This window comes from Seriola aureovittata, chromosome 14 (genome assembly GCF_021018895.1).
Source record: "Seriola aureovittata isolate HTS-2021-v1 ecotype China chromosome 14, ASM2101889v1, whole genome shotgun sequence".
NCBI lineage: Eukaryota > Metazoa > Chordata > Actinopteri > Carangiformes > Carangidae > Seriola > Seriola aureovittata.
Window position 1 is genome coordinate 18,475,578 of NC_079377.1, and position 25,014 is coordinate 18,500,591.

The 25,014-nt window shown below is 40.0% G+C and overlaps 1 protein-coding gene across 5 annotated transcripts; it reads left to right on the forward strand.

Moving 5' to 3' along the window:
• The first annotated feature begins 30 nt into the window (after positions 1 to 30).
• On the forward strand, positions 31 to 23,311 carry LOC130181283 (atlastin-2-like). Of its 5 annotated transcripts, XM_056395332.1 has the most exons (19): positions 31 to 112; positions 1,463 to 1,531; positions 2,050 to 2,132; positions 2,243 to 5,028; positions 12,075 to 12,241; positions 13,150 to 13,362; positions 15,715 to 15,846; positions 16,075 to 16,179; positions 16,284 to 16,334; positions 16,434 to 16,490; positions 16,856 to 16,948; positions 17,190 to 17,328; positions 17,454 to 17,581; positions 18,051 to 18,107; positions 18,210 to 18,281; positions 18,413 to 18,844; positions 19,681 to 19,695; positions 20,237 to 20,576; positions 20,877 to 21,012. In XM_056395332.1, the coding sequence occupies exons 4-18, from the start codon at positions 4,956 to 4,958 to the stop codon at positions 20,378 to 20,380; spliced, it is 1,878 nt and encodes a 625-aa protein (XP_056251307.1). In that variant the 5' UTR covers positions 31 to 112; positions 1,463 to 1,531; positions 2,050 to 2,132; positions 2,243 to 4,955; the 3' UTR covers positions 20,381 to 20,576; positions 20,877 to 21,012. The 5 variants fall into 5 exon arrangements, with proteins under 5 accessions (XP_056251307.1, XP_056251305.1, XP_056251306.1 ...); XM_056395330.1 differs by lacking the exon at positions 20,877 to 21,012 and having other exon boundaries at positions 19,681 to 20,375; XM_056395331.1 differs by lacking the exon at positions 20,877 to 21,012 and having other exon boundaries at positions 4,860 to 5,028; positions 19,681 to 20,375.
• The last annotated feature ends 1,703 nt before the right edge of the window (positions 23,312 to 25,014 follow it).

Consider the following 25,014-nt stretch of genomic DNA (forward strand, 5'->3'; position numbering starts at 1 on the left):
GGATCTCCCCCACAGTCATGGTATAACCCGTGACATCATTGATGACATCAGCAACAGCATAAAAGAAGGAAGTGTTTTGCTCCTTCCCCCTTGGAACTCCTGGAGTATAATGGTGAGTATTGAAGATTAAGGTGCTCACATCAATGAAGTATAGTAGAACTGTATCTATATAACCAAAAATTACTGCTGCATGGTCACTGTAAGAACACAATGCTAACAAATACACACATAGATGTATGTATAGAAGTGCAAGTGACATTAGCTACTAACTTTTGGACATTACAATTTTAACTCTTCCTAACCTATGAATGTAACATGGCTAGCATTAAGCTTTTTTTTTAACAGTGTCAGTAACATCAGATGCTAGTCAATGCTATGTCAGCAGCATTAACAGCTAACATAGAAAACAAGGCTGGCAAGCTAAACAGTGCAGGGTCACTAACATAAATCAGACATTATAAGGTTAGCATTAACTGCTAAAGCTCTAACTATTTGACAGTATTAGGCTAGCATTAGCTGCTAAACTTCTATAGTTTGGAAATCACAAGACTAGCATTAGCTGCTACTTGCTAGCTAGCTAACCTTTGAACTTTAGGTTGGTATAAGATGCTATCATGTTGACTTTTACAATTAAAAAGCTAGCTTTAGCTCCTCCTAACCTGAATATTACAAGGCTATCTTTAGCCTGTAAATTTTGGACAATGTCTGGCATTAAGTTGTATTACACACAGGTACAGCCTGGAGATGGTGTCTGTCAGAAAGCAGAACTGTGTTGACAGTTTTACTTCTAATTTTTTTTTCTGTTTCGTCTCCTCTTGTATTTTCACATCATAAACAAAGAGGAAAAACATTTCAGAGGAATCCCAGATGAGACGGTGCTCATCAGTGGGTAAACATAGCACAGCGGTTTGCTATAGTACTGAGAAATTTGTAGCTGGAATTGGGCTGTAGTTGAACCTTTTTTGGACACCAGTATCCTCACGATTTTCTCCTCTGCTTCCCCCTGCCTCTCCTTGCTCTGTTTACCTCCATCTCACATCTCACTCAGCATCAAAGATGTTACTGAAGTTACTGATGGCTAAATTGGTCTGTTCTATCTAGTCTTTCTAATGAGCACAAGTGATGTTCATCATGTCCTGTGTGTGAATAGGAGCTTCCAAACAATGTCATGTATTCACTAAACACTATGCCTGTAAGATCTGGTGTGTGAACAATAGTTGTGTGGGTTTATGTGTTTTTAATGTTAGTGACAATGCCAACATTAAATTAATATTAACACTAATAAAATTGTTTATCCAAAGTATTTCAAAATAATTTTTTACATCTTGTTCACAAAGACTGAGTTTAAATAAAAAATTAAATTTTGCAATCAGTGGATTTTGGGGATCCTACTTGTTTCTTGCATTTTGATAATTTGACAAAATAAGCTTGATTGTGATTGCACTTCTTTTTCTCTCTTCAGGAAATGCATTTTATGTTGTAGGCACTAGAGGGAGCATTCCACTCAGTCTCCACAATTTCCTGAGCTCAGGTACATGTACAGTATATGTAAAGTCCATCTAAACTGACTGCCATACCAAGGCCAAGGGACTGGTGTGAAATATGACGTGACTTTTGATGGGAGGGAGAAAAGCACAAAACAGGAGAAAGGGGAATAATTCCTCAACAAAGGCTCTGGGAGAAAAAAAACCAAACTCCTGGACAGCTCCTCCATACCATCCAGACACACACACATACTGTACATACATACAGTCCACACATCTGGAGTCCGGTACTGGTCTGGGCGGTTCTGTCACTGTGTTCTGACCCTCTCTCTAAATTTATCTGGCCTTGTCATCACGTGTGTCTCTCATATTTCTGCCGGCCGGTGGGACCGGCTAAGAATAGAGGAGCACTGACACAGATTAACATGCTGGTCTCTCTCTCCGTCACTCTCTTGAAAAACCAATTATATTCCATCTGTCAATCTTACAACCATGAACCACCTCCTTCTCTGTGTGTGTCTTGACCTTTTCCTATGTTTGACTATGTTGACCTCATCCATTACAGTGTATGGACGAAGGGGGAGAGCAGAGAGGAGCTCACTGAGGAACCTGCAGTCCAAGTACATCGTTAGGACCACGATAATGAATGTAGGTTTGATCTTTATTCGAAATATATTTGCTAAGTATTAAAGTGGTTGTGGTGGCAGCAAAATAACCTTTTTCTTTGTGTTTTTTTTTTTTTTTTTTTTTTTTTTAAGCAATCAAAAGGGGTCGACACTGGGTTGCTGTGTCCTCTTTACCCTCTCAATCTGGACCCAGATTCTGTTGTCTTAGTTTCCCAGCAAGGCTTTCAAATAGAGTTTACAAAAACCTGCAAAAGACCCAAGTTTACAACCCGGAAATGTCCTTGCCATGAAACTTTATCTAAACCTATGAATGTGTACCAGTACAGATAAGAGTCCTTCAGTGACTCCTAAATGTCACATCTAAGTCCAGGAATCTCCTGGATATGTGGGGTTGTCCCTGAGAGAGAGTGTTGATCCAGCACTCTACAGCCGCCCAATCACAGATAGCTGACTGAAACTTGATTGGCTCATCTGCAGGGTTATTTAGGACAAGCTTTGAAAGCATCCATTTACTTTTCCTCCATCTCTGTCTTCTTAGCTGTATGTAAATGTAAACTGACCGTGCTGGTGTGTGCATGTTTTTGTCTTCAGGTCATATCAGTAAAAGTTTAGGTTTGGAAAAGTATGAGTATATCCTTAATTGCTGTCTTTAAAAAGCAGACTAGGTAACACAACTTGGATGAGTATTTAGATGAGCTAAATGCCAATGTAAACACACCTCACTGCTGCAGCTAACGCAAACCAAGGCTACTGGCTAAAACACACCTGCTGAAGTTGAATAATTTAATCAGCTACTTGGCAAAAGCATCTGTATCACATGGTCATCCTCAGCAGATGGAGTTTGCTCAGCTGTCAATGAAGATATTCAAGCTTAAAATTCTCTGAGCACGTTCAGGACTAAAGAGATACCAAGTGGGGTTGTTTACTTTCTTCATTATTGCACTTATTGCATTGATTGGAAACAGGGTTACATGAGGGTACAGGGTTGGACATGAAAAACAGAAACAAACCAAAGCGACCACATCCTTCATTATCACATTTGATATTGTAAAGCATATTCATTGGTTTTAGACCCACATCCTCCAAACCACTAAACTAAAGGCCTGGCCTCACCAGCCAGGTGGAATTTCACATAGGATTACATGGCCTGAAGAAAAGCTGCCTCCCTATTTATGCATCTGTGTCAGCAGACAGTCTCTCCGTAATGTCAGTACATAATGCTGGGTGTGAACAGCTGGGTAAACACAGGACGCTAGTGTCCACTGAGGTCAAGAGGTTTCATGACTTTTTGTTTAGCAGTCATCACCAAGAGCAGTTAAACACCATAAAGGTAGTAAGTGGAGAACAACATATCTCTACTGCATCATAGATATCTGGCTAAACACAGGAGATAGGTGTTATCTTTATTGTGGGCAGTCAGCCGGTGAAAGCAAAATTAACCTTCATCAAGGTGGTAAGTACACAGAGGGAGGGAGTGTGGTTCAGTGTGCACACATTATACTATGGCTGCTAGTGGAGTTGGATAGGTTAACAGTGAGTGGATACATGAATTTCTGTCTATAGTCATGCCAGCAGCACTGTGAGCAGTGTTTTGAGCTAAATGCTAATATCAGCATGCTTGATGATTAGCATATATAATGTTTACCATGTTAACCATGTAGTTTAGTGTAGGAGCATCCATGCAATAGTTGGACCAAGTCACAATGCTAGCATGGCTAAAAAATAACAATACATGTTTTTTTAAAACAATTTAAATTTGATCTAAAATGCAAAACACCATTAAGTATTTATTACTCCTTATTTAAAGATAAATATTTAAAGATAAAGCCTAACCCTCTTTTGCAGCCTCTTGCTATTAGTGAGATTTCTGTATTTTTGTGTTTTCTTAATGTTTGTCTCACATCAGTTGTTTGAAGTGGATGGGCTCTGGTGGAAAAATATAAATTATTTTCACACACCAAACAGAATTAAAAAAATAAATAATCAATAAAAAGATAATCATAATGAGAATGTGATGATAGTCACACTGTTTGCTTTTGTTGTTTGTGTTGCCAAGGGAGATGCAAGTGTCACTGAAATCAGAATGAAACACACCCAGACTGTCATGACGGTGACACAGGTTAAGAGTTTTTCAATGTCTGTAACTAATTTATGACTAAAGAGTTTTTTTTTCTAACTATATCTTATTAAAGATTGATGTTAATGTAAGATTTGAAGTTTTCACACACTATTAAACAAAAAAATACTTTCATATTCTCTTTGTTCCGCACTTCATTGAGGGTTGAGTTTATGTTGAAAAGCAACCATGGTTTACACTGTGGAAAATCAAGTATGCCAAATTACCTTTTGACAATGTACCATTAAATCTACTGACAACTATCACTGAATTACTTTGATATCGTTGAAATCTTTAAGACCTAATGTTTCTCAGTTAAGTACTGCAGCACTCCAATCCCTGCCCAAATGATCTACATTATCTTTTGTAGTTCTTGTGTACAGTAAAGAAATACATATTTGCTCAAATTTCCACATTTTTAAAAAACAATAGCCTGTTGAGGACATGACCTTGGTTCCTTGCCCAGGGCAATATTCTTGCTGGGGTGCAGAATTCTTTGTTACGCTCCTGTGTTCAGGCTACAGAAAGTAATTGTAAACTTATGTAACGGTAGTATACCTAAAAGAATATGTGCATTTGAAAACATGAAAATAAATGTTGTGAAATTAAAAAATAGTTTGCATTCTTGTGCAGTTGACCCAGCTGCGGCAGCCTCGGGCAGTATGAACTCCAGCGTGAGAAGAAAGAAGCTTCTTTGACGTCAGCCACGTTAGATTTCAGTAGTCCAAGATGGCGGAGGTGAGCGGGTTGAGGAGCAGAAATCACTTCGAGTCCAGCCGCAAAAGCCGAGTCGTTGACGAAGGTAAACCGCTGTTGATTTTGTCAAGTAGTATGTATGAGAGTGAGTCGAAAAGGAGTACGAAGGTGAGGGGAGGGGAGTTAAAATGTAAAGTGTTTTTGTTTCTGTCGTCTTTGTCTTCGGCAAACTCTCGCTTTTCCGTTAGCCAGTGTTGTGTTGTCAGTTGGAGACCCGCGGTGTCCTGCCAAATGTGGTACCCCCGCTGGAACATGCCTCCTCTAATTCGTAATAAATAGCGTAAACACAGCCTAAACTGTTCTAAGAATTAGCTAGATGGAGATACGTTTTTTTCAGTCCTCGCTTTCCCCGTGTGGAAACATGTTTTCTCTTCGGTACTCGGGCTGTAAACTGATTCTGACCCGGATATAAAATTCAAACGCGACACCTGTCGGCTCAGTTGTCCGGGCCGTCACTTTCACCTGGCCCACAGAGGACCAGCAGCTTGTCCGTAGTTTCTTGTTTCTGGATCCGTATTGCCTGTAGTTTGACAGTCACCCTGAATTGCCTTCAACTGCACAGTTTCTGAACTTTGAAACAGCTTACACCAGTTTCCTCTAACGGGTTTTCACATACGTTAATCTTCTCATCCCACTAATGACTCGGATATTTTTAAATGCCCTATTATTAGTCTGCTCAGTTTGCAAGAAGACTTATCCACGTAATTGCAAGGCTAATTATGTCCTCAACTACATAGAAGTAGATATATTACTGTGTAGTATTTTAATATCAAATGACAACTACTTATTCACGGATAAGGTCACAATTTTACAAGCCTGTCTTTAAACACTAGTCAGGTGCCCATACTTACACTGAAACAGGTTTTATTTGCTCTGGTCGTTGCTCCTGTTCCTACTGGCCATTAAAAGATCCCTTCCTATTTCACTTTCAATCTAAGTGATGGGGATAAAATCCACCACCTATCTGAAGCCAGTGTAAGGATTCAGCAGTCTGGGTGCGTAGGGTATGTATGTAGGGCAGGGTATGCTAAAGAGGTGCAACAATAGTCAATTAATAGATTAGTCGATCAACACAAGATTTATTGGATTGTTATTTTAATCTTTTTTTGAATCAACAAATGTCAATAATGTCCTCAAATATGAGGAAATATACTTTTCCTTGTCACACATGATAGTAAAACTAAAATGTGTGTTTTTTTTTCTTGCTTTTGGTCAGACAAAAATGACATTTGAAGATGTTATCTCAATCTGGGGCAAATTATTACAGGCACTTCACCATTTACTGTAATTTTATTGCTCAGCTTGACTATCTCAGACTGCTGAAGCCTTAAAATAATCATTGGCATACGTTTGTGCTCAGATTGAGGACTGTGAACCACTGAAATGGGAACCTGACTACTGTTTTAAGACAGACTTGAATAATTGTGAACCTGTCATTTAATCACAACAAATGAACACATCACTCCTGATGCTGGCTTTTCTTGCATATGCACTTTGCAGTGTTGGTGTGGTGTCTAACTAAACTTAATATTGAATATCACATGATAGATCTAGGTTTGTTAAAAATGTGGATATGATTAATTTCTGTTTTCCCAAGCTTTTCAAAGTAAATGTGATAACTAGTTCTTTGACTGGGCTTCTAAAATTTCAGTTTTAAGGTTGCTTTTAAATATAAGGGTCAAAGTTTTCATTCAGAAACCACCAAATAAACAGTATATGTATTTTCCTTTTTTTTTTTTTTAATCAACAGAACAATCTGCAGATTAAGCAATACAGAGAATAATTGTCAGTTGCAGCTCCAGTGTGTTGTGATAACTGCTTTGGCAAGTGGAGGAATGAAGGCCACTGCCAGTAACTATGTTTTACTATGGTATAAGAGAAAAACCATCCCTCTCCCCTGCCTTTATGTCAGGAAAGGGGAATAGAAATGGTGAAAAGAAATGGACTCTTGCACACTCTCGCTTTAGTCTGTTCTTGTTACAGTTCTCTGAACCTTGTCAAGTCTGGTAAGCAAAGAGTGAATAATCATTCTCCAAGGCTCATCACTGATGTATGGAGTCCCTTATCATGATAACCCTTATGTCTACTTTCATACCAGTCAGCTGACTCTGTGGCAACAGCATTTACTAACCTCGTCTGCTCTTAATCTTGACTTTGTCCTCACAGACTCCCGATTGGCCTGCTTGCTGCAACTGAACATTTGCCCTCTTTGACTCGTGTCCAAAGAGGCCGAGTCAGGTTGTCTTTTGGTGTTGGTGTGCAGGGAAGTCAGTGTACCTGCATCTTAATAAGCTACAGTCGATCGCTCGCTCTCTTTCATAAACTCAGTCACAGTCTCTGCAGTCTTGTTTTCTTCACATTGAATAAACAAATAAAGCCTAATCACTGGAAATGTTTTTTTCCAAATTATTTAAAATGCATAGCCTGGATGTCACAAGGCTAGAGGAGCATGTTGAAACCCTGCTTGAGAAGTTCTGGCATTAATGATCAGTGTTGCAACAGTAGAGAGGAGATTTTTGCATAAATTGTGCCTGCTTTCTAAACACTTAAAGTGCCAGTGTTCTCCCTTAAGAGCCAAATACTAACAGGGAATCAGCAAATATTTTACATAATCTTGCTTGCAGAGTATTTCTTTGTATGATGCAACTTTATTCCTAAAGCGTTGTTAATTTCGTAATTCCTACACTAAATCTCTTGAAAAAGTCAGGGAAATTGCCTCTTGAAGTGTGAAACCTCCCATATTTAGACAGCTGCTCAAGTGAACCAACGCCGTATCAAAGTCTACGTCAGGTGTAGTGCAGGAGTGCAGGGAAGGGAGATCTGATTTGGGACGCAGAGCTAAGATGTAGGATAGCTTGCATAGACGTACACTATTCTTGTCATGCATAGTTAAAGATAGACGGCCATCTGAAATAAGAGGGGATTTGTGCGCGTTGTACTCCACAGACTCATCTCATCCCTTGGTAACACTAAGTGTGGAGTGTATGGGCAGGAAAACATGTAGGCCAGTTAACATCTACTCAGTCCCTCCATAAGATAAAAAAATAAGGTGGCTAATTTTAGTTCCGCCCTCATTTTCTGCAAGCTGAGGAGTAGGACAGTGCATCATCCACTTTATGATGAAGTGTGAGTGTATTAGTGAGTGCACATATCAGCAAAGCTAATGTTTTAAGACAGACTTGAATAATTGTGAACCTGTCATTTAATCACAACAAATGAACACATCACTCCTGATGCTGGCTTTTCTTGCATATGCACTTTGCAGTGTTGGTGTGGTGTCTAACTAAACTTAATATTGAATATCACATGATAGATCTAGGTTTGTTAAAAATGTGGATATGATTAATTTCTGTTTTCCCAAGCTTTTCAAAGTAAATGTGATAACTAGTTCTTTGACTGGGCTTCTAAAATTTCAGTTTTAAGGTTGCTTTTAAATATAAGGGTCAAAGTTTTCATTCAGAAACCACCAAATAAACAGTATATGTATTTTCCTTTTTTTTTTTTTTAATCAACAGAACAATCTGCAGATTAAGCAATACAGAGAATAATTGTCAGTTGCAGCTCCAGTGTGTTGTGATAACTGCTTTGGCAAGTGGAGGAATGAAGGCCACTGCCAGTAACTATGTTTTACTATGGTATAAGAGAAAAACCATCCCTCTCCCCTGCCTTTATGTCAGGAAAGGGGAATAGAAATGGTGAAAAGAAATGGACTCTTGCACACTCTCGCTTTAGTCTGTTCTTGTTACAGTTCTCTGAACCTTGTCAAGTCTGGTAAGCAAAGAGTGAATAATCATTCTCCAAGGCTCATCACTGATGTATGGAGTCCCTTATCATGATAACCCTTATGTCTACTTTCATACCAGTCAGCTGACTCTGTGGCAACAGCATTTACTAACCTCGTCTGCTCTTAATCTTGACTTTGTCCTCACAGACTCCCGATTGGCCTGCTTGCTGCAACTGAACATTTGCCCTCTTTGACTCGTGTCCAAAGAGGCCGAGTCAGGTTGTCTTTTGGTGTTGGTGTGCAGGGAAGTCAGTGTACCTGCATCTTAATAAGCTACAGTCGATCGCTCGCTCTCTTTCATAAACTCAGTCACAGTCTCTGCAGTCTTGTTTTCTTCACATTGAATAAACAAATAAAGCCTAATCACTGGAAATGTTTTTTTCCAAATTATTTAAAATGCATAGCCTGGATGTCACAAGGCTAGAGGAGCATGTTGAAACCCTGCTTGAGAAGTTCTGGCATTAATGATCAGTGTTGCAACAGTAGAGAGGAGATTTTTGCATAAATTGTGCCTGCTTTCTAAACACTTAAAGTGCCAGTGTTCTCCCTTAAGAGCCAAATACTAACAGGGAATCAGCAAATATTTTACATAATCTTGCTTGCAGAGTATTTCTTTGTATGATGCAACTTTATTCCTAAAGCGTTGTTAATTTCGTAATTCCTACACTAAATCTCTTGAAAAAGTCAGGGAAATTGCCTCTTGAAGTGTGAAACCTCCCATATTTAGACAGCTGCTCAAGTGAACCAACGCCGTATCAAAGTCTACGTCAGGTGTAGTGCAGGAGTGCAGGGAAGGGAGATCTGATTTGGGACGCAGAGCTAAGATGTAGGATAGCTTGCATAGACGTACACTATTCTTGTCATGCATAGTTAAAGATAGACGGCCATCTGAAATAAGAGGGGATTTGTGCGCGTTGTACTCCACAGACTCATCTCATCCCTTGGTAACACTAAGTGTGGAGTGTATGGGCAGGAAAACATGTAGGCCAGTTAACATCTACTCAGTCCCTCCATAAGATAAAAAAATAAGGTGGCTAATTTTAGTTCCGCCCTCATTTTCTGCAAGCTGAGGAGTAGGACAGTGCATCATCCACTTTATGATGAAGTGTGAGTGTATTAGTGAGTGCACATATCAGCAAAGCTAATGGTTTTTCACAGGCTGTTATGCTTCCTAGCATGCTTATTGTGTTTTGTTTTTTTCTCTCACACACATTCTGCTGCAACACAGACTCCTTGCAGTCCAGGCAGAATAGTGTCTTTGTGTGGGTCTCTTCTATGGCTGCAGTCTGTGCCACTTCATCCTGCTGAGTGCTGCTCTGGGTTTGATGGGAACCTGCACTGCCACAGATTGAGGGAACGTGCAGGGCTAATTTGTGTGCTGAGCAGATTACTGTAACTGCCCAGTTCTTACAGCAGCATAGCACTGCTGCTGCCCTTTGGGAGTTTGCAGCACCTCCAGGTTGATTTGTGAATGTCCATTTTTAAAGTTGTCCCTTTGAGAATGAATATCAATTCTTTTTTACTATTAATCATTTAGTCTATAAAATGTTTAAAATTTTGAAGTCAAGCAAAACAAGCTATTTGATCTGGAACCACAAGAACTTGTTGGTCGTTTTTTTAGGTTTTTCTGACATTTTAAAATCCAAACGATTAAATGAGAAAATAACCTTCAGATTAGATGATAACCAAACATTCTTTAGTCCCACCTGTATGGATGGTGTGTGGATACACATGACCTTTTTAGTATCGTCTGAAAGTGTGTTCGTGGCAGGTGGTGCTTAATGTATGCTGTCTTGATGTGCTATCCAAATTTGTTTGTTCACAAGTGTTTTTATGTCTTACTACTGTTGGATACAGGTGGTGTATCCAAGGTGTTTTTAAGTAACAATAACAGGAGCTCATAGCAATCTGTTGCACTGGTTTCTTCAGCTTTGTAAGTTTGCCAAATATTTGGACTTTCTGTTGACATCAGTGACTTAAGGTGCTTATCAAAGATGGCAACCAAATTGGAAGGCATCATTCCTGCTGCTTTGTCGAAACCTAATTTGTATGTGGTGGTGCCACAACTTAGTACAGCTGAATGGCTAATCATTTAAGTATTTGAATGAACAATGTGTAATACTTGTTGTCCTACCTGTTCAGTAGACTCTGTCAGGTATGTGGCCACTTCAGTCATTTTCATCTGCACCAGTGGTTTCTTTAGCTGTAAAGGATGTGAACAAATGTTTTCCTTCAGTACAGGAGGGAGGGAACTTGGGTAAACGGTGATAATCTTTCAGGCAAAACAGCTTTGTGTTAATAATGTAGAATGATGTAGAACTGCATCGCTTAATCAAGCAACAGAAATGAATCGGCAAGTATTTTTGATAATCAATTAGTCATACTTCAAGCAAAAAGCCAAAAATGTATTTCGTTTTTTGTTCCAGGTTCTCAATTGTGAGCTGCTTCTTTTTATCTCACGTGATATTAAACTGAGTACCTTTTGGATCTTGGACTGTTGGCTGGACAAAACAAGACTTTTGAAGATGCCATGCTGGGCTTTAGGATAATGTGATTGTGAGAAATTTTTCTGACATTTTATAAACCAAACAATTAATTGCTTGATCAAGAAAATAATCAGCAAATTCATTAATAATTAAAATAGTTAGATTAAAGAATGAATTGTGATTGACAGTTTCACTGTTTTATTGACCAAACAATTTATCGATTAAATGATCTGCAATCTGATAGAAAAATAATCATTAGTTGCAGCCCTAAAACTAATGCCACCAAGACGAGCTCCTCATCTGTATCCATTACAGTTTGTGGTTCAGCGTACTCACTTATACTGCTGCTGTGGCACTGTGACGGGGACGGAGGATGACACTTAATGTGCCTTTAGATTTAAGGGAAAGACCTTCACAAACACAGCAGAAAAACAGGGAACAAAAATGTGAAAACGCTGTCCTTGTAGCTTCCTTTTCTTGTGTCCTTTTTCAGTGCAAGGCTATTTTCAAGCTTGACCTAGATGGGTAGACCAGAGTGGATAAAAGTATTTAGCCCAGCACAGTATGCTGGAAAGATTCCTGTCCACAATTTGACCCATGTAGGGCATTACACTTTCTCTTTAACTCAAAACAATAGTCTGTCTCTCACATAACCAAACTTATTACAATGAAACGCATTCCTTAGAAAAGCAATTTTTGGTCTTGCCACATAAACCTGGCTCTACATTCTTCTCCTCCTTCTCACTTTACATCCATCATGCAGTATGTAGTTATCTAACCAGTGTAATTTTATCTTTCTCTACTTTGTGTTTTTATCCTAAGGCTTGAGTGGCGTGGAAGATGTTCCCATTTTTCGGCATAAACAGAAGCCTCCTTTAGCCAAGTCCGAAGACCTGGAAGATGAATTTCTTCCCAGGAGCATGGCCTCAAACTCGGGCAAAAATACCAGCCTCACTCCCTCACCAGATGAAGGGATTCACGAAGACGAGGTGAAGTGTTAATGTGTTTCCTACCGCATTCTTGTCTGCTGACAAGCACGTATATCATATTTAAGTAAGATCTGATTTAACTGTAGCTTAAAGTCTCTGCTTAAAATGTATGGTTTGTAATCACAAATGAAAATATGAAGTACAGAGAAAAAAGAAAAAAAAGAGACAGTCCAATTAAATGTTCTCCGTTTACCATCTGTTAAAGGCAATTGGTGGTGCAACTAATGGTTAATTTTAATATTACTTATTAAAAACCTGATATTTATGGAACACAATTTCTCAGTCAATGATTTTTTTTTTTTTTTTGGACCCACAGTCCAAAACTCTAAGATACTTGCTTCACTATAATATAAGCATCTGAGGTTTGAAGAATTGGAGAAGCTGAAAACTCTCAAACATTAACATTTTTGCTTCAAAACCTAAGCGATTAAGCTCTAAAATAAATCCTGTAAACGGATTGGAAAAGGAATTGAGAACAAAGAAGGTGAAATCTGTATGAACAAAAATCTGTGGGAAGTATTATATTTATGCAGTAAATTTGCCAAAGCAAGTCAATGATCACACTGCAACTTTCTAGTGATAATAGCTTAAAGTCTAGTCAGAGGTGTTACCAGCAGAAAAAAAGAAAGTTCCTGTGTTTTTAAAAGGTGTTTATATTTTCAGGGAAAAATAAAATATTCTGCCATTCCATCTGTGAAAATCCTAGCTGTGTCTTTGCTTTATGTCAGACTCCTGTGTTCTCTTTGCCTTGCTTTCGTCCTGTTGCTTTGTTGGCTGATCTCAGTGCTGTAATTTTAGTTCATGAAATTTGCCTTGTCAGCACAGTGTTATCACATTAACCACTCTCGAAGCCTTTGAGCATCGAGAGTGGTTTTGAGCTCTGACTGATTGCAAACTAATGTCTTCAGGCTGTAATAGAGGACGAAAAGGCCAGGCCCATCCAGATTGTCTTGGCCAATGAGGATGAGCACAGCTTTGAGTTGGATGCTGCAGCACTGGAGAAAATCCTGCTGCAAGATCACGTGAAGGACCTAAATGTGGTGGTCGTGTCTGTGGCAGGGGCCTTCCGCAAGGGCAAGTCCTTCCTGCTGGACTTCATGCTGCGATACATGCACAATCAGGTGAGATAAGGTGTGGTTTTCATACTGTTGCTGGACACACATGTAGCTACTTTCTCGGAGGGGGGGGGGGGACTAGGGCGGTTGCAACACTTTTCTGATTTCTCTGTTACTCAGAGACTAGATCAACCAAACTAAGGTTTAAAAACTTAACTTAATTAAGCTTACACGTGTCTGCTAATCACCCATACCCATATTTAAAGATGATTACATACGACAGATTATTCAAAGTATTTCTTTGAATGGAAGAATTCAGACATTGCAACCATCCCCAGTTTCCCCATTCACCTGCACAATCTAATGCAAGCCAATACAACAGCCCTGCCATAAAATCTATTATCTATCTTCACAAAGCACACAATGTCAGTTTTTGTTGACATGGTTGTAAAAATGTGTAAATTTAATTCTAAATTTGTAACTGAAGTCATAGTAAATTTTGGTGCTTTTCTGGCCTACGTTATATTTAGAGCTGTTTCTATTTTTTTGTCCTCCCTATTTACAAATATGGGAGGCAGAAGATTAGAAGGACATTTCAATATATTGCAGCTCAGTATGACACCACCATTTACTATGACATCAATGCTAAAAGATAATGTTACCAACTGAATATATTATAAGCATCATAAAAGTAGACTTTATGTCAAAACAGTTGTATTATATTGCATTACAGTGTCAGTGAGATCAGTCAAAGCAATTATATCTATTTGTACCAGTTGTAGAAGTCCCCTGCCGGAGGTATGTTTATGTGCTAGGTAAATCTACAACAGCTTGTCCCTCCTGTGGGGTTTAATATTTTGTACCACTGGCAGTCAGTTGAGATTGTGAAAACAGGTGGGCTAGATGTGCAGTAGATGAGATTACAGAAAGTACTAGCATGTGTAGCAGATTGTGACAAGCAAAGACAAGTGCCTTCTGTTGGGTCTCATACCGAGACACTTACTCACCCAGGTGAGTAAGACATGCAGCAAGGTGCATGAATAAAACAGGGCAGTTTAACAGGTCTCCACCTGTTGGGTAGGTTAGTCTTGTACTATTCTTTATTATTTAGAGTAATTAAATTGTCAAATGACTTGATGAGTTTCAGTTTAATACAAGCAAGTTTGTGTAGTTACTGGCCTTTTAAAGTGACATCTGATTTACACAAAGTGGTACATACTGACACGGGTCATACGCACACACACAGACGCACTATTTTGCAGGTCCATCTAACAACTTTGTGCGACACAACATCAACAACTAGTCCTTCAACCCTTGTAGCAGCGGCTTGACACACAGAAGCAGCCAGGATCACCTTACACTAGCTTGCATACACACACACACAGGAAAGACAGAGGAATGTTATGACCCTTTCTCACAGCTGTTGGGCAGCATGAACATGGGCATTCATGCAAGTCTGACCAGATCTGCATGTGTTCACATTTTTCTCAAACACTGAGGCTATTTATTCAGCCTGTGCTTCTTTATATTGAATTATATACAGCAGTTAGTGTTATAAATTGTATTTACAGACGTGTGTTTATGTGGAGTATTAATGACAAACTATCATCTTGCTCGGTCATAAGATTGTGGTTAGTTTTGTAAGAGAGGAACCAGGAATCAGTGTTGTTTATTTTGCCTTGCAAATCAGGTATTTGCTTTTGAGGCTCGTTTATACATTTGCTGTTTGTGGTCAGTGGCTCTCCCAGTATGTCAGCCAGAAATATAGACAAGGTCACAAAGTATTCCTTTTAGTTGAAACTTTTTTTTTGTCCGGATTTTAGGAGGAGTGACAAAGTGGTCACCAAGATGACAATTTTAGACAAAAAAAACATTAAATCCTTTTCTGAATCGGCCCCCTGTTACTGTGTAGTCGGCAGGGCAGTTATATAAGACTTGTAAAATATGGTCTGACGGTGCCGTTAGATTCCACCAAAATCAATATTTTTTTTTTTCTGTTGTGTGCACGTGCAGATAAAATTTCACAGAGTTTGGAAACATTGTGGTCACAGACAAACAAACACACTTTTCTCTGATATAGGTGATTAAAATACAGCACAACACTACAATACATTATTTCACCACAAGTACCTGATAAAAACAGCTATTGGTGAAAAGTTACATTTTCCCTAATCTAAGCCAAATGCTGGTGAACTTCAGGCCATTGACCTTTGGCCTTTTTTTCACTCCTCTCGTAACATTATCCTTCCTCCTCCTCTCCATAATCTCTGTCTCTTCTGCCTGCCACACCTCATCTGTTTTCTCAATCCCTGTGGATTTTCGTCCTTTTGCTGCCTCAACCAATCCTCATTTCATCCTCTATTTCTCTTTCTTCTCATATTACCCCCCCCCCCCCCCCCTTCTTTCCCTCTGCCACAGAGTGAAAGGTGGATTGGGGGTGATGATGAGCCCCTGACAGGGTTCACCTGGAGAGGGGGCTGCGAGAGGGAGACCACAGGAATTCAGATCTGGAGCGAAGTGTTTGTGGTCGACAAGCCAGACGGCAGCAAGGTAGACAGTTAACAAACAACATGGTCCTGAAATGAGCTTCATGTGAAAATGCTCTAAATGTTGCTAAACATGGTTAAAAAAGTATCATTGGGAAATATTAGATTTGTATTCTCATTGTGATGTTAACATGTATAAGAATTGAAAAGCAAATGCATATAAAACACACCCTGCTTGATGTACAAGATGAAGTTGGCAGTATATTACATTTGTTGTATCTTGTCCCAACAGGTAGCCGTACTCCTTGTTGACACTCAGGGAGCGTTTGACAGTCAGTCCACCATAAAGGACTGTGCTACTGTATTCGCCCTCAGCACAATGACCAGCTCTGTACAGGTGGGAATCAAAGCATGTTTTGTTTGGAAAATATGCTGTTCATTTTTTTTCTCTTAAATCAAAACATTTATGTTTCATGTTTTCTGTATTTCTTTGTTTTTCAGGTGTACAATCTCTCCCAGAACATACAGGAGGATGACCTGCAACATCTGCAGGTTGGTGTAATTTGTTCTCCCTCCAGGAAAAAGCAGCAGCAAAGTCTGTTATACTGTCCTCTGTTTTCTGATTATAATTTGTTTTTCTCTCGTATGTAGCTCTTCACAGAATATGGTCGGCTGGCAATGGAAGAGATCTACCTGAAACCTTTCCAGGTACTGACTGCTTCTGTTGCTTGTGTACATGCAGGTAGTGGGGACATTTGTATAGTCCTAAGAATGAATGCCATAGACCACTGAGCGTGCACCCAGTCCAAGAAATTTAGCTGTTCAGTTAAATATGTGGCTGCACAGCAAATCATTTTTGTAATGAATAATATTAGGGCATTAATAAATGTCAGTAGAGGTGAGAAATTTAATTTCTATTTGGATGGACCCTGTAACTGAAAAGACCGAAGGTATAGACAACAAGCAAATTTTTTTTTTTTTTTTTTTTTTTTTAAATTTAAGAAATCAGATCACTTGATCTATTCTTAACTGTAATTTTTCCCCAAAATCAAATAATGTTGCTTGTGTTTCAGTCCTTGATGTTCCTGATTCGGGACTGGAGTTATCCTTATGAACATTACTATGGCCTGGAAGGAGGCAACACCTTCCTGGAGAAGAGACTACAGGTGAGAATATAATCCCTCTACACATTGTTGAAGATATTTATGCAGCAGGTCACATGCTCGCTGTTCCTGCCAGACACGCCACACCTCTTTTTGAAAAGCACAGACATACTTAATGACATTGTCTGTTTTGGTGTGCACAAATTTGCTTAGTGCAGCATGTGTGTAAACAGTCAAATCAGTCAATGACACAGACAAGCATGCACTTTCACTGTGAAGAGTATATTGTTTTCTGCTGACACAGGTAAAACAGAATCAACATGAAGAGTTGCAAAATGTCAGGAAGCACATCCACTCCTGCTTCTCCAACATCGGCTGCTTCCTGCTGCCACATCCTGGCCTCAAGGTGGCCACCAACCCGTACTTTGACGGGAGGCTGAAAGGTGAAAAAACAGGCACATACACATGTACTAATGAATAAATAATCAAGAGTGGTGGCTAAAGACTGCCTGACTGAAATGCCATGCTGCGATGGGACAATCAGGGTGCATATGTTTGTGTTTTTCAGACATTGATGGTGATTTTAAGAGGGAGTTGGCCGAGCTGGTGCCTCTCCTCCTCGCCCCAGAACGACTGGTAGAGAAAGAGATCGGAGGCAATAAAGTCACCTGCAGAGATCTCCTGGAGTACTTTAAGGTCCTGCTGAGTTTTACTAGTCCACTACTAGTGGTTTTCACAGTGATAGGTCACAGGTTGATAAATGTAAAGCCTCAAATTATACACTCTGCTGCCTAGTCTGCTATCACAGAATTAGTTGTTTACAGAAAAAAATATACATAAGCTTTAGGGTTAATAAATGACACAAAACTGGTTGTGATCATTAGCCACAGTGGACTCTGAAATCCTGTAAACTGTGGCATTCTGCAGAGAAAAGGACCATCAGATAATGGTTTGAAAAGCCTGGTTTAGTTTGACACAGACACACAATAAGTGGAAGTAACACAGGTGTGTTTATTCCAACTTGCAGTGAATAACATTTCACTCTGTCAGTATTACACCAGTTTTTGCTTTAAGTATTGTTAGGTTTTTACTGTGTTATCTGCCAGAATATTAACGTTGTACATGAAACACTGTAGTGATAATCTTTTATTTTACATTCCTACAGGCTTACATAAAGATCTACCAAGGTGAGGAGCTGCCTCACCCAAAGTCCATGCTGCAGGTTAGTTTTGGTCTCAAAACTGAGGGGTCTTATGAAGTATGGGTCACATTTTTTAGGTTTTAATTCTCATCTTGAAACTCATTGTCTCTCCCTGTTTCTCAGGCGACAGCAGAAGCCAACAACCTGACCGCTGTTGCAGGAGCCAAAGACATGTACGGCAAGAACATGGAGCTGGTAGGGACATGTCTTTCTCACACAATCCTCATGAATCACAATCAGTTCAATAACCCAAAGATAGCTGTAGTCCAGGGACCACCTCTTCACTCTCATCACTTTTACTGACATGCGCTGATGTTCCTTCCCAGATCTGTGGCGGGGACAAGCCATACATCGCCCCAGCTGACCTGGAGCGTTGCCACGAGGAGTTTCGCGAGCACTCGGTGCGTTACTTTCGGTCCGTGAAGAAAATGGGTGGCGATGAGTTCTGCCAGCGCTACCAGAACCAACTGGAGTCTGAGCTGGACGAGACCTTCACCAACTTCTCCAAACACAACGACGGCAAAAACATCTTCTATGCAGCACGCACACCAGCCACGCTGTTTGCAGTCATGTTTGTCACCTATGTGGTATCTGGGGTGACGGGCTTCATCGGTCTGAGCACCTTAGCGGTGCTGGCTAATCTGGTCATGGGCGTGGCGCTGCTGTCGCTCTGTGCCTGGGCGTATGTGAAGTATTCTGGAGAGTTCCGGGAGGTGGGAACGATGATAGATCTGGTGGCCGAGACACTCTGGGAACAGGTGGGTAGTCGATGTGAGAGTGTGTGCGGGTTTGTGGGTTATTTTCAAAGATTAGGGTTAGTTTATGTTATGTGTTCATGTTGTTTTCAATAAAATAAAAACCTTATTCCACTGTGTAATGTAAGGATAGAGATTTTAACCAAAAATGTTTTGTGTGCATTTCTCTAACGTGATCATAAACTGTGGACGTTTTGTTTTTCTTAATTTCTTTTGTGTTTTAATCGTTTGTGAAATGCTGTTGAAGGACCATCACTGCATTCATAAACTTAATCCAACCTGAGGAAAAAGGAGATTAATTTTGGTTTGGGTTGAAGTCAAAGCTTAAGATACTTTACTAAGATATTGTAAGTTTTTAAATGAGTGACATGGTTTTAAATTGAATTTTCTTTCTCAGAGGATATAACGATATATTTTGCATGTGTGTAGATGTCATTGTTTTCTACTGTAGTTTTATATTAGTTTGATTTTACTTGAAGTTCCCTTTGTTGCCTTTTTATTTGTAGGTGTTGAAAAAGTCTGAGCAACAAGAATCCTATCAGTTTTCCTTCTGCTGCATCTCATCATGCATCTCACCAAATCTAAAGAACCATTGTTTCATTTCACCTCTCACTGCTCCCTCCTGAATCTCTGTCAGCACCCTGTTATTTTTCTCTCACTCTATCGTCTTTCCTTGTTCAGTTGTTGACAACAAATTTAGTCAGTGTGTTTGTGTTTCTTATCTTTCTGGAGTTTTATCAGTTTTTGGGATCCACCACAAACTTAGCCCTCGTGTCTCCTCTGACTTCTCCCTCCTTCCTCTGCTTTTGTCTCTCTTCCTCCCCTCCCCTGCTTTACAGAAGACGGTTAGAAAGGTGAGAGGCGCCGGTTCCTGTTTCTCTACCGTTTTCAACATCTTGCCTGATTTCCTGCATTTCCCTTTTCTTTACTCTCTCTTCCCCTCCACCCACTGCAGCCAGCAGCCTTTACCTTATTCTTTTTGTAGTTTTGTATGGTTCGAGATCACACCCCTTTTTTTCACTCTGTATCAACATTAAGCATTTCCAGCTCATTTTCCTAACGACCTCTGTCCGCAGAGAAACACCCAAAAAACATGAAAACAGCAAAATCTCTTATTTTCATTCCTCTTTTTTTTATTAAGATTATTTAAGAACAAAACTGCATCACAGCCAACACCTGGTAAAAAGTGGGACTGAGAGAATCATTACTTCATGGCCAAAGCAGCATAAATACAGGATAATGACCACAGCTGCACTGCATCATACTCAGTCTCTCCTTTTTTATACGCTTTTATCACTTTTCTTCCCCCTAAACTTCTTTTGTCCTCTCTGCTCCTCTGTCTGTCTGTCTGTCTGTCCGTCCCGTTCCTTGTTTAACTCTCTCCTGTCCTCTCAGGTGCTTTCCAAACTTTTGGAGCCTGTCGCGAGCCGCCTGGCGTGGCCCGCCTCTCTCCTCCCTTCACTCCCTTCAGGATTGACACTGGGACTCAGAGCTCTGACTCCTCTCAACAACAACAACAACTACAAGAAGACTAACTAGCTGCTGGCCAACTGGCGGATTTATAGACTAAACTTGCTTCTCATATTGAAACACCTGCAGTTTGCTGGCTTCCTTCTTGTTCATTTTCAGCCCATGGTGCTGGATTCTTACACTTTAACCTCTGGGTGTGGACACACATCCTCTGAACAGGCCAGAATCATCTCAGGAGCTCGAGGACATGGAACCTGCCCAAACGGTTTTTAATAATCTTATTCTGATGAATATGGAAAGGGTTGTGGCTTATCTTTTATTTACTCTTCTCAGTTGAAGAGGGTTTTGTTCAGTTGTGTTGTGACTTGTTTTGTTCAAGAAGCTGCGTGGTCTGTGGTCAGCATGTTGGTCTACAGCCTGTTTTTGTTACATTTATTTTACCATTAACATTTTTCCTCCCTAACCTACTTTCTTTCAGTTTCTTTGTCCCCTTTATTGACTTGTTTTTAGCGGAGTTAAGTTCAGTTGTTCTCACAAAATCCTCTTTGTCTCTCTTCTGCTGCAGGTTTTGAAGCCGCTAAGTGAACATTATATGGAAGACAACGTCAGACAGACGGTGGTTAACTCTATCAGAGCCAGCTTGACAGAACAGGGATCGCAGCACACCAAGTTAAAGACTCACTGACACTCTTCCTCATCCTCCTCATCTCCCCCGTCATGTTCATCACCCCGCCCTCACCCACTCGCTCAATGTGTTCAGTCCTAGAACTGTGGAACTAGTTCAACACCAAAGCTGACCCTCTTTTCCTCCCCCTCCACAAACACCCATCATGACATCACTGACCCGTTTTTACATGAGCAGCATGGACCTGTAGGCTCGCTGTCTGTCCTGCTCTTCATCGCCCCCCAGTGCCTCAGAGCAGAAACTGCACGTTCATGAGAGGACCGAGCAGAGAAGCCGGCAGCGCTGCCTCTTGCCAAAACAGGACCTGAAGGAAGGTCATCGTCTCCTGTGTGCCACGCTGTGATAGATGCTGTAATGCACACTGTAGGCTGACTGACACACACACATGTACACACACGTACACGTACACACACACACACACGTACACACACTGACACACACACACGTTTGCTGGTAGCGGACTGCAATCGCTTCAGGATTGTTTGCTGTAATTCAGGGAAAACTGACACCGCTGTGGGCAGCTGTTATCAACAATGGATGCAAACTGAAACTGACCTTTGTGTGCATTTAATCATTTTGTCTTGCAGGCTGGACAGTTCAGAGCTCAGCTTACGTTTTCTTCAGCCTGTTAAATAACATTTCCTACAAGCACAAGTGACTAATCAACTGAGAAAACTAAAAATGAGGTGATGGTTTTCTTTTTTTCCTTTCAGTTAAATCAGGAAACGTTTTTAATTTATTCTACTGAAGTATAGGTAAACGGTTCTTGTCATGGACAAACTGGAGAGGCTATTTTAACAGTCAAATTTCCGGCCTGTCTTGTCCTGGCACGTTGATCTGTCTCCTACAAATCTGCAATGAACAGATGAGTGCAAGAAATCAAATCAAAGTCTAATATTTTTTCTTCTGACATACAAATAGCTCACTTGCCTGCCTCCATTCAGTTACTCGACAGTAAACTTTGCAGGTGTGTTAAGCAGGTAAATTTGTATAATCAAACTGGGCTCAGGTTGCTTCTAGACAGAACATCTGTACACATCTGTCTTTCCCTTTAATACTTTGCGATTGTAATACTGAAGAGAACTGTAGGAAGCCACGGGCCTCTCGGCTGAACTTTTTGGTCTGTTTTTATTTTAGAACTGACGTGTTTTATCTGAGCTTTAGTGACTCATAGCAGACCTGCCAGTGTTTGGCCCTCTGCATGGTGTTAAGAGCTACTGTGTTGTAGCATTAAGCTAGGTACGAGCTTTTAGAGCCCAGCTATAGTCAGAGCAGTCAGAGTGTTGTCATTTTGAACCATTTTCTCCTTCACTGCCTTGCATTAAATCGACACTAGCTCTGGCTGCTTCTCTTTGCATTTTTAGGATCTGCATGCTGTAAGTTTGATTCTTTCTTTTGGGGGATTAGAAACGTTGATCTTTTTTAGGTGAAACCCCTATTAAAGGAATAGTTTCACACTTTGGAAAATGTTTATTTGCTTTCTTGGTGAGAGTTAAATAAGATCGATACCACTCATATCTGTAGAATGAATACGAAGCTATATCCAGCAGCCGCTTAGCTTGGATTACCCTGCGATTACCCTTATGCTAAGCTAATGGCTACAGTATGTGTTTAATTGACAGGCATGAGAGTGGTATTAGTGGTCTAATCTAACTCGGCATGAAAGCGAATATCATATTTCCCAAAATATTGAGCTATTCTTTTTACTGACAACAGATCACCTGACTCTTACCCTCCTCAGTGAATTATTATAGTCGGTTCTCCATCACAGCTGAAGTTCCCAAAAGCAGCTTGATTTAACAGGAATCTGACTTATGAAGAACCCTCCCCCTTTTTATATTTTAGTGAACACACTAACAGCTGCATCACATCTGTCTGAGCTCTTTTGCATTGATTCCATCCACAGTATTTCTCACCTCAAGCGCCAGTCTCGTACTGTACAGTCTCTCTTTTTCTGTGTTCACATATTACAGACAGGGCATGTATGTTGGATTAAATATTTAAATAAACTTTGTATACATTTTATAGCGAATCAGTTGAAAGTGGCTGTTTTTTTTTTTTTTCTCTCTTGATCGACTAAACAGTCTGTGGTTTGTTAGAGAATGATAAGTTGCTGCTGTAGGGTTTACATTAGTTTGCTCCCTTTCACGAGGATGGACGTAAATAGAAACACGTGTGAATATTTGGATTCTGGTAGGAAAGTGTTTTGATTCTGGCGAGTGGGTTGGAGACGATGTTTGTCTGCCTTTTAAAGATATCTCTGGTAATTTATTTTTGAATAAAATGTTTACCTTAAGAATAAATCATCAATACAATCCTTTTGGCTCCTTTTTGTTTGTTATTTTAGATCATGTCTTTGAAGAGACGCAGAGCAGTTAATCACACTTCAGTTTGTTTTTTTTTTTCTCCATTGCTTAAACACTTTAAAAACACAAAAGCACAATCATCAAAAAGCCATTCCTCTTGTTCTCTAAACCAGTTTCTGCACAAATCTTAACGTCACACTTTCACTGCAAGAATCGACAGCACTGTTTGTCAAACAAAAAACACAATGCATCACATTTCTAAGCAGTTATTACGTTTCCTGTAGGAAAACAATAACTGAACTGCTTATTGTGCTTTCCATAATAATGGGATTATAACAAAGAACAGAAGTGATGAGTAAAACTGTTAATGCACTGACTTTATAGTTGTTGCATCTTAACTATTAAGAAACAAAATTCCTTAATGTCTTGTCTTTGATGTTTAATTACAATTTTTTATGAGAATATAAACTGAATAAAATAATTGAAATTAATAATCTAAAACTAATGTTGGCATAATCGTATTTCAGCCCTTTCAGTAATATCTGCAGGTCATCCCCTCAGGCTGCTTAGAGTTGTGTGGAAATGTTTGGGCACCCTTTGGCAAATTTCATATTTCGTACAGTGTATTTAAGTTTTTTTAAGTTCATGAAATTAAACGTAACCGTGTTGGAAAACGGTTCGTTTTTTAGTGTCTGCACAACGTGGGTCAGACCGGATTTTCTGCAGCCTGGTGGTGCTGTTGACTACACACACCGAGGACCCAGATACAGGAGCCACTGAAGTCCAGTGTTATATAAAGGTGGTGCTGATGGCGAAGGGTCACGAGACCATTAACATGAGCTCACCTGAGCAGAGTCTGAGCTCGGCCCTGCACCAGGTAAACATGATGGCAGCAGATCATTATGATAAGTGTGTGTTATGTTTGTGCCGTGTTTGGTGTGTTTACAGTATTGCAGTTGGTGGTAGGGTTGTGCTGATGGATGATGATATCGGTGATCGACGATCATTAGGACGATCGCCTATTGCTCATGCCTTTGCAAATGTCAAGACGATATTTGACTTGTTTTTCCATGAATATAGCAACTTATTAATTGTTGTATTAAATTAATACTGCTTTTTCTGGCTGTAAATAGATATTCTGGAATCAAATAGGGAGAGAGGCAGCAAAATGGGACGCTCCAGGGCCGCGGGCAGATGTTTTAAGTTGGGTCTGTTGTAGTGGGAGGAGCATTTTCGCAAATAGATGTTGGAGCTTAACTTGTAAAAAATAATATTCGGTGTCTCTCCATACAAATACAACATAGGCCTACAACAATGCTACTATAGCACAGACCAAAACAACAACAACAAAAACAACAATAAGGTCTATAAAACACAGAAACACAATAATGCCATAGCTTTGCAATACGCATCCCATTGCGCACGGCACACAAGAACATATCAAAATATGCAAATTTTTTTAAACGAAGGTTAGTTGTTAGTGTGATGAAATATATTGTCAATGGAATATTAAACTGCTCGGCGGCAGCTTATAATTAACTAAACATCTTACCTTGAGCTGCAGACAGTGACCCCCAGTAGTTACAATGATCCACGGTGGCCTAGCGCTTGGGCGTTGGGTGTGGATGGGTCATGGATGTCCGATGAGTTCAAAATGTCACTGTGGACATGCATCATGGAGAGGAGAGTTAGTCTCTTCTGGGTCACGGTGT

Coding starts and splice junctions, on each gene's coding strand:
- LOC130181283 (XM_056395330.1), top strand. CDS start 4,956: ATGGCGGAGGTGAGCGGGTTGAGGAGCAGAAATCACTTCGAGTCCAGC. Junction 13,363..15,714: donor TGCGATACATGCACAATCAG/GTGAGATAAGGT, acceptor CCTCTGCCACAG/AGTGAAAGGTGGATTGGGGG. Junction 15,847..16,074: donor ACAAGCCAGACGGCAGCAAG/GTAGACAGTTAA, acceptor TTGTCCCAACAG/GTAGCCGTACTCCTTGTTGA.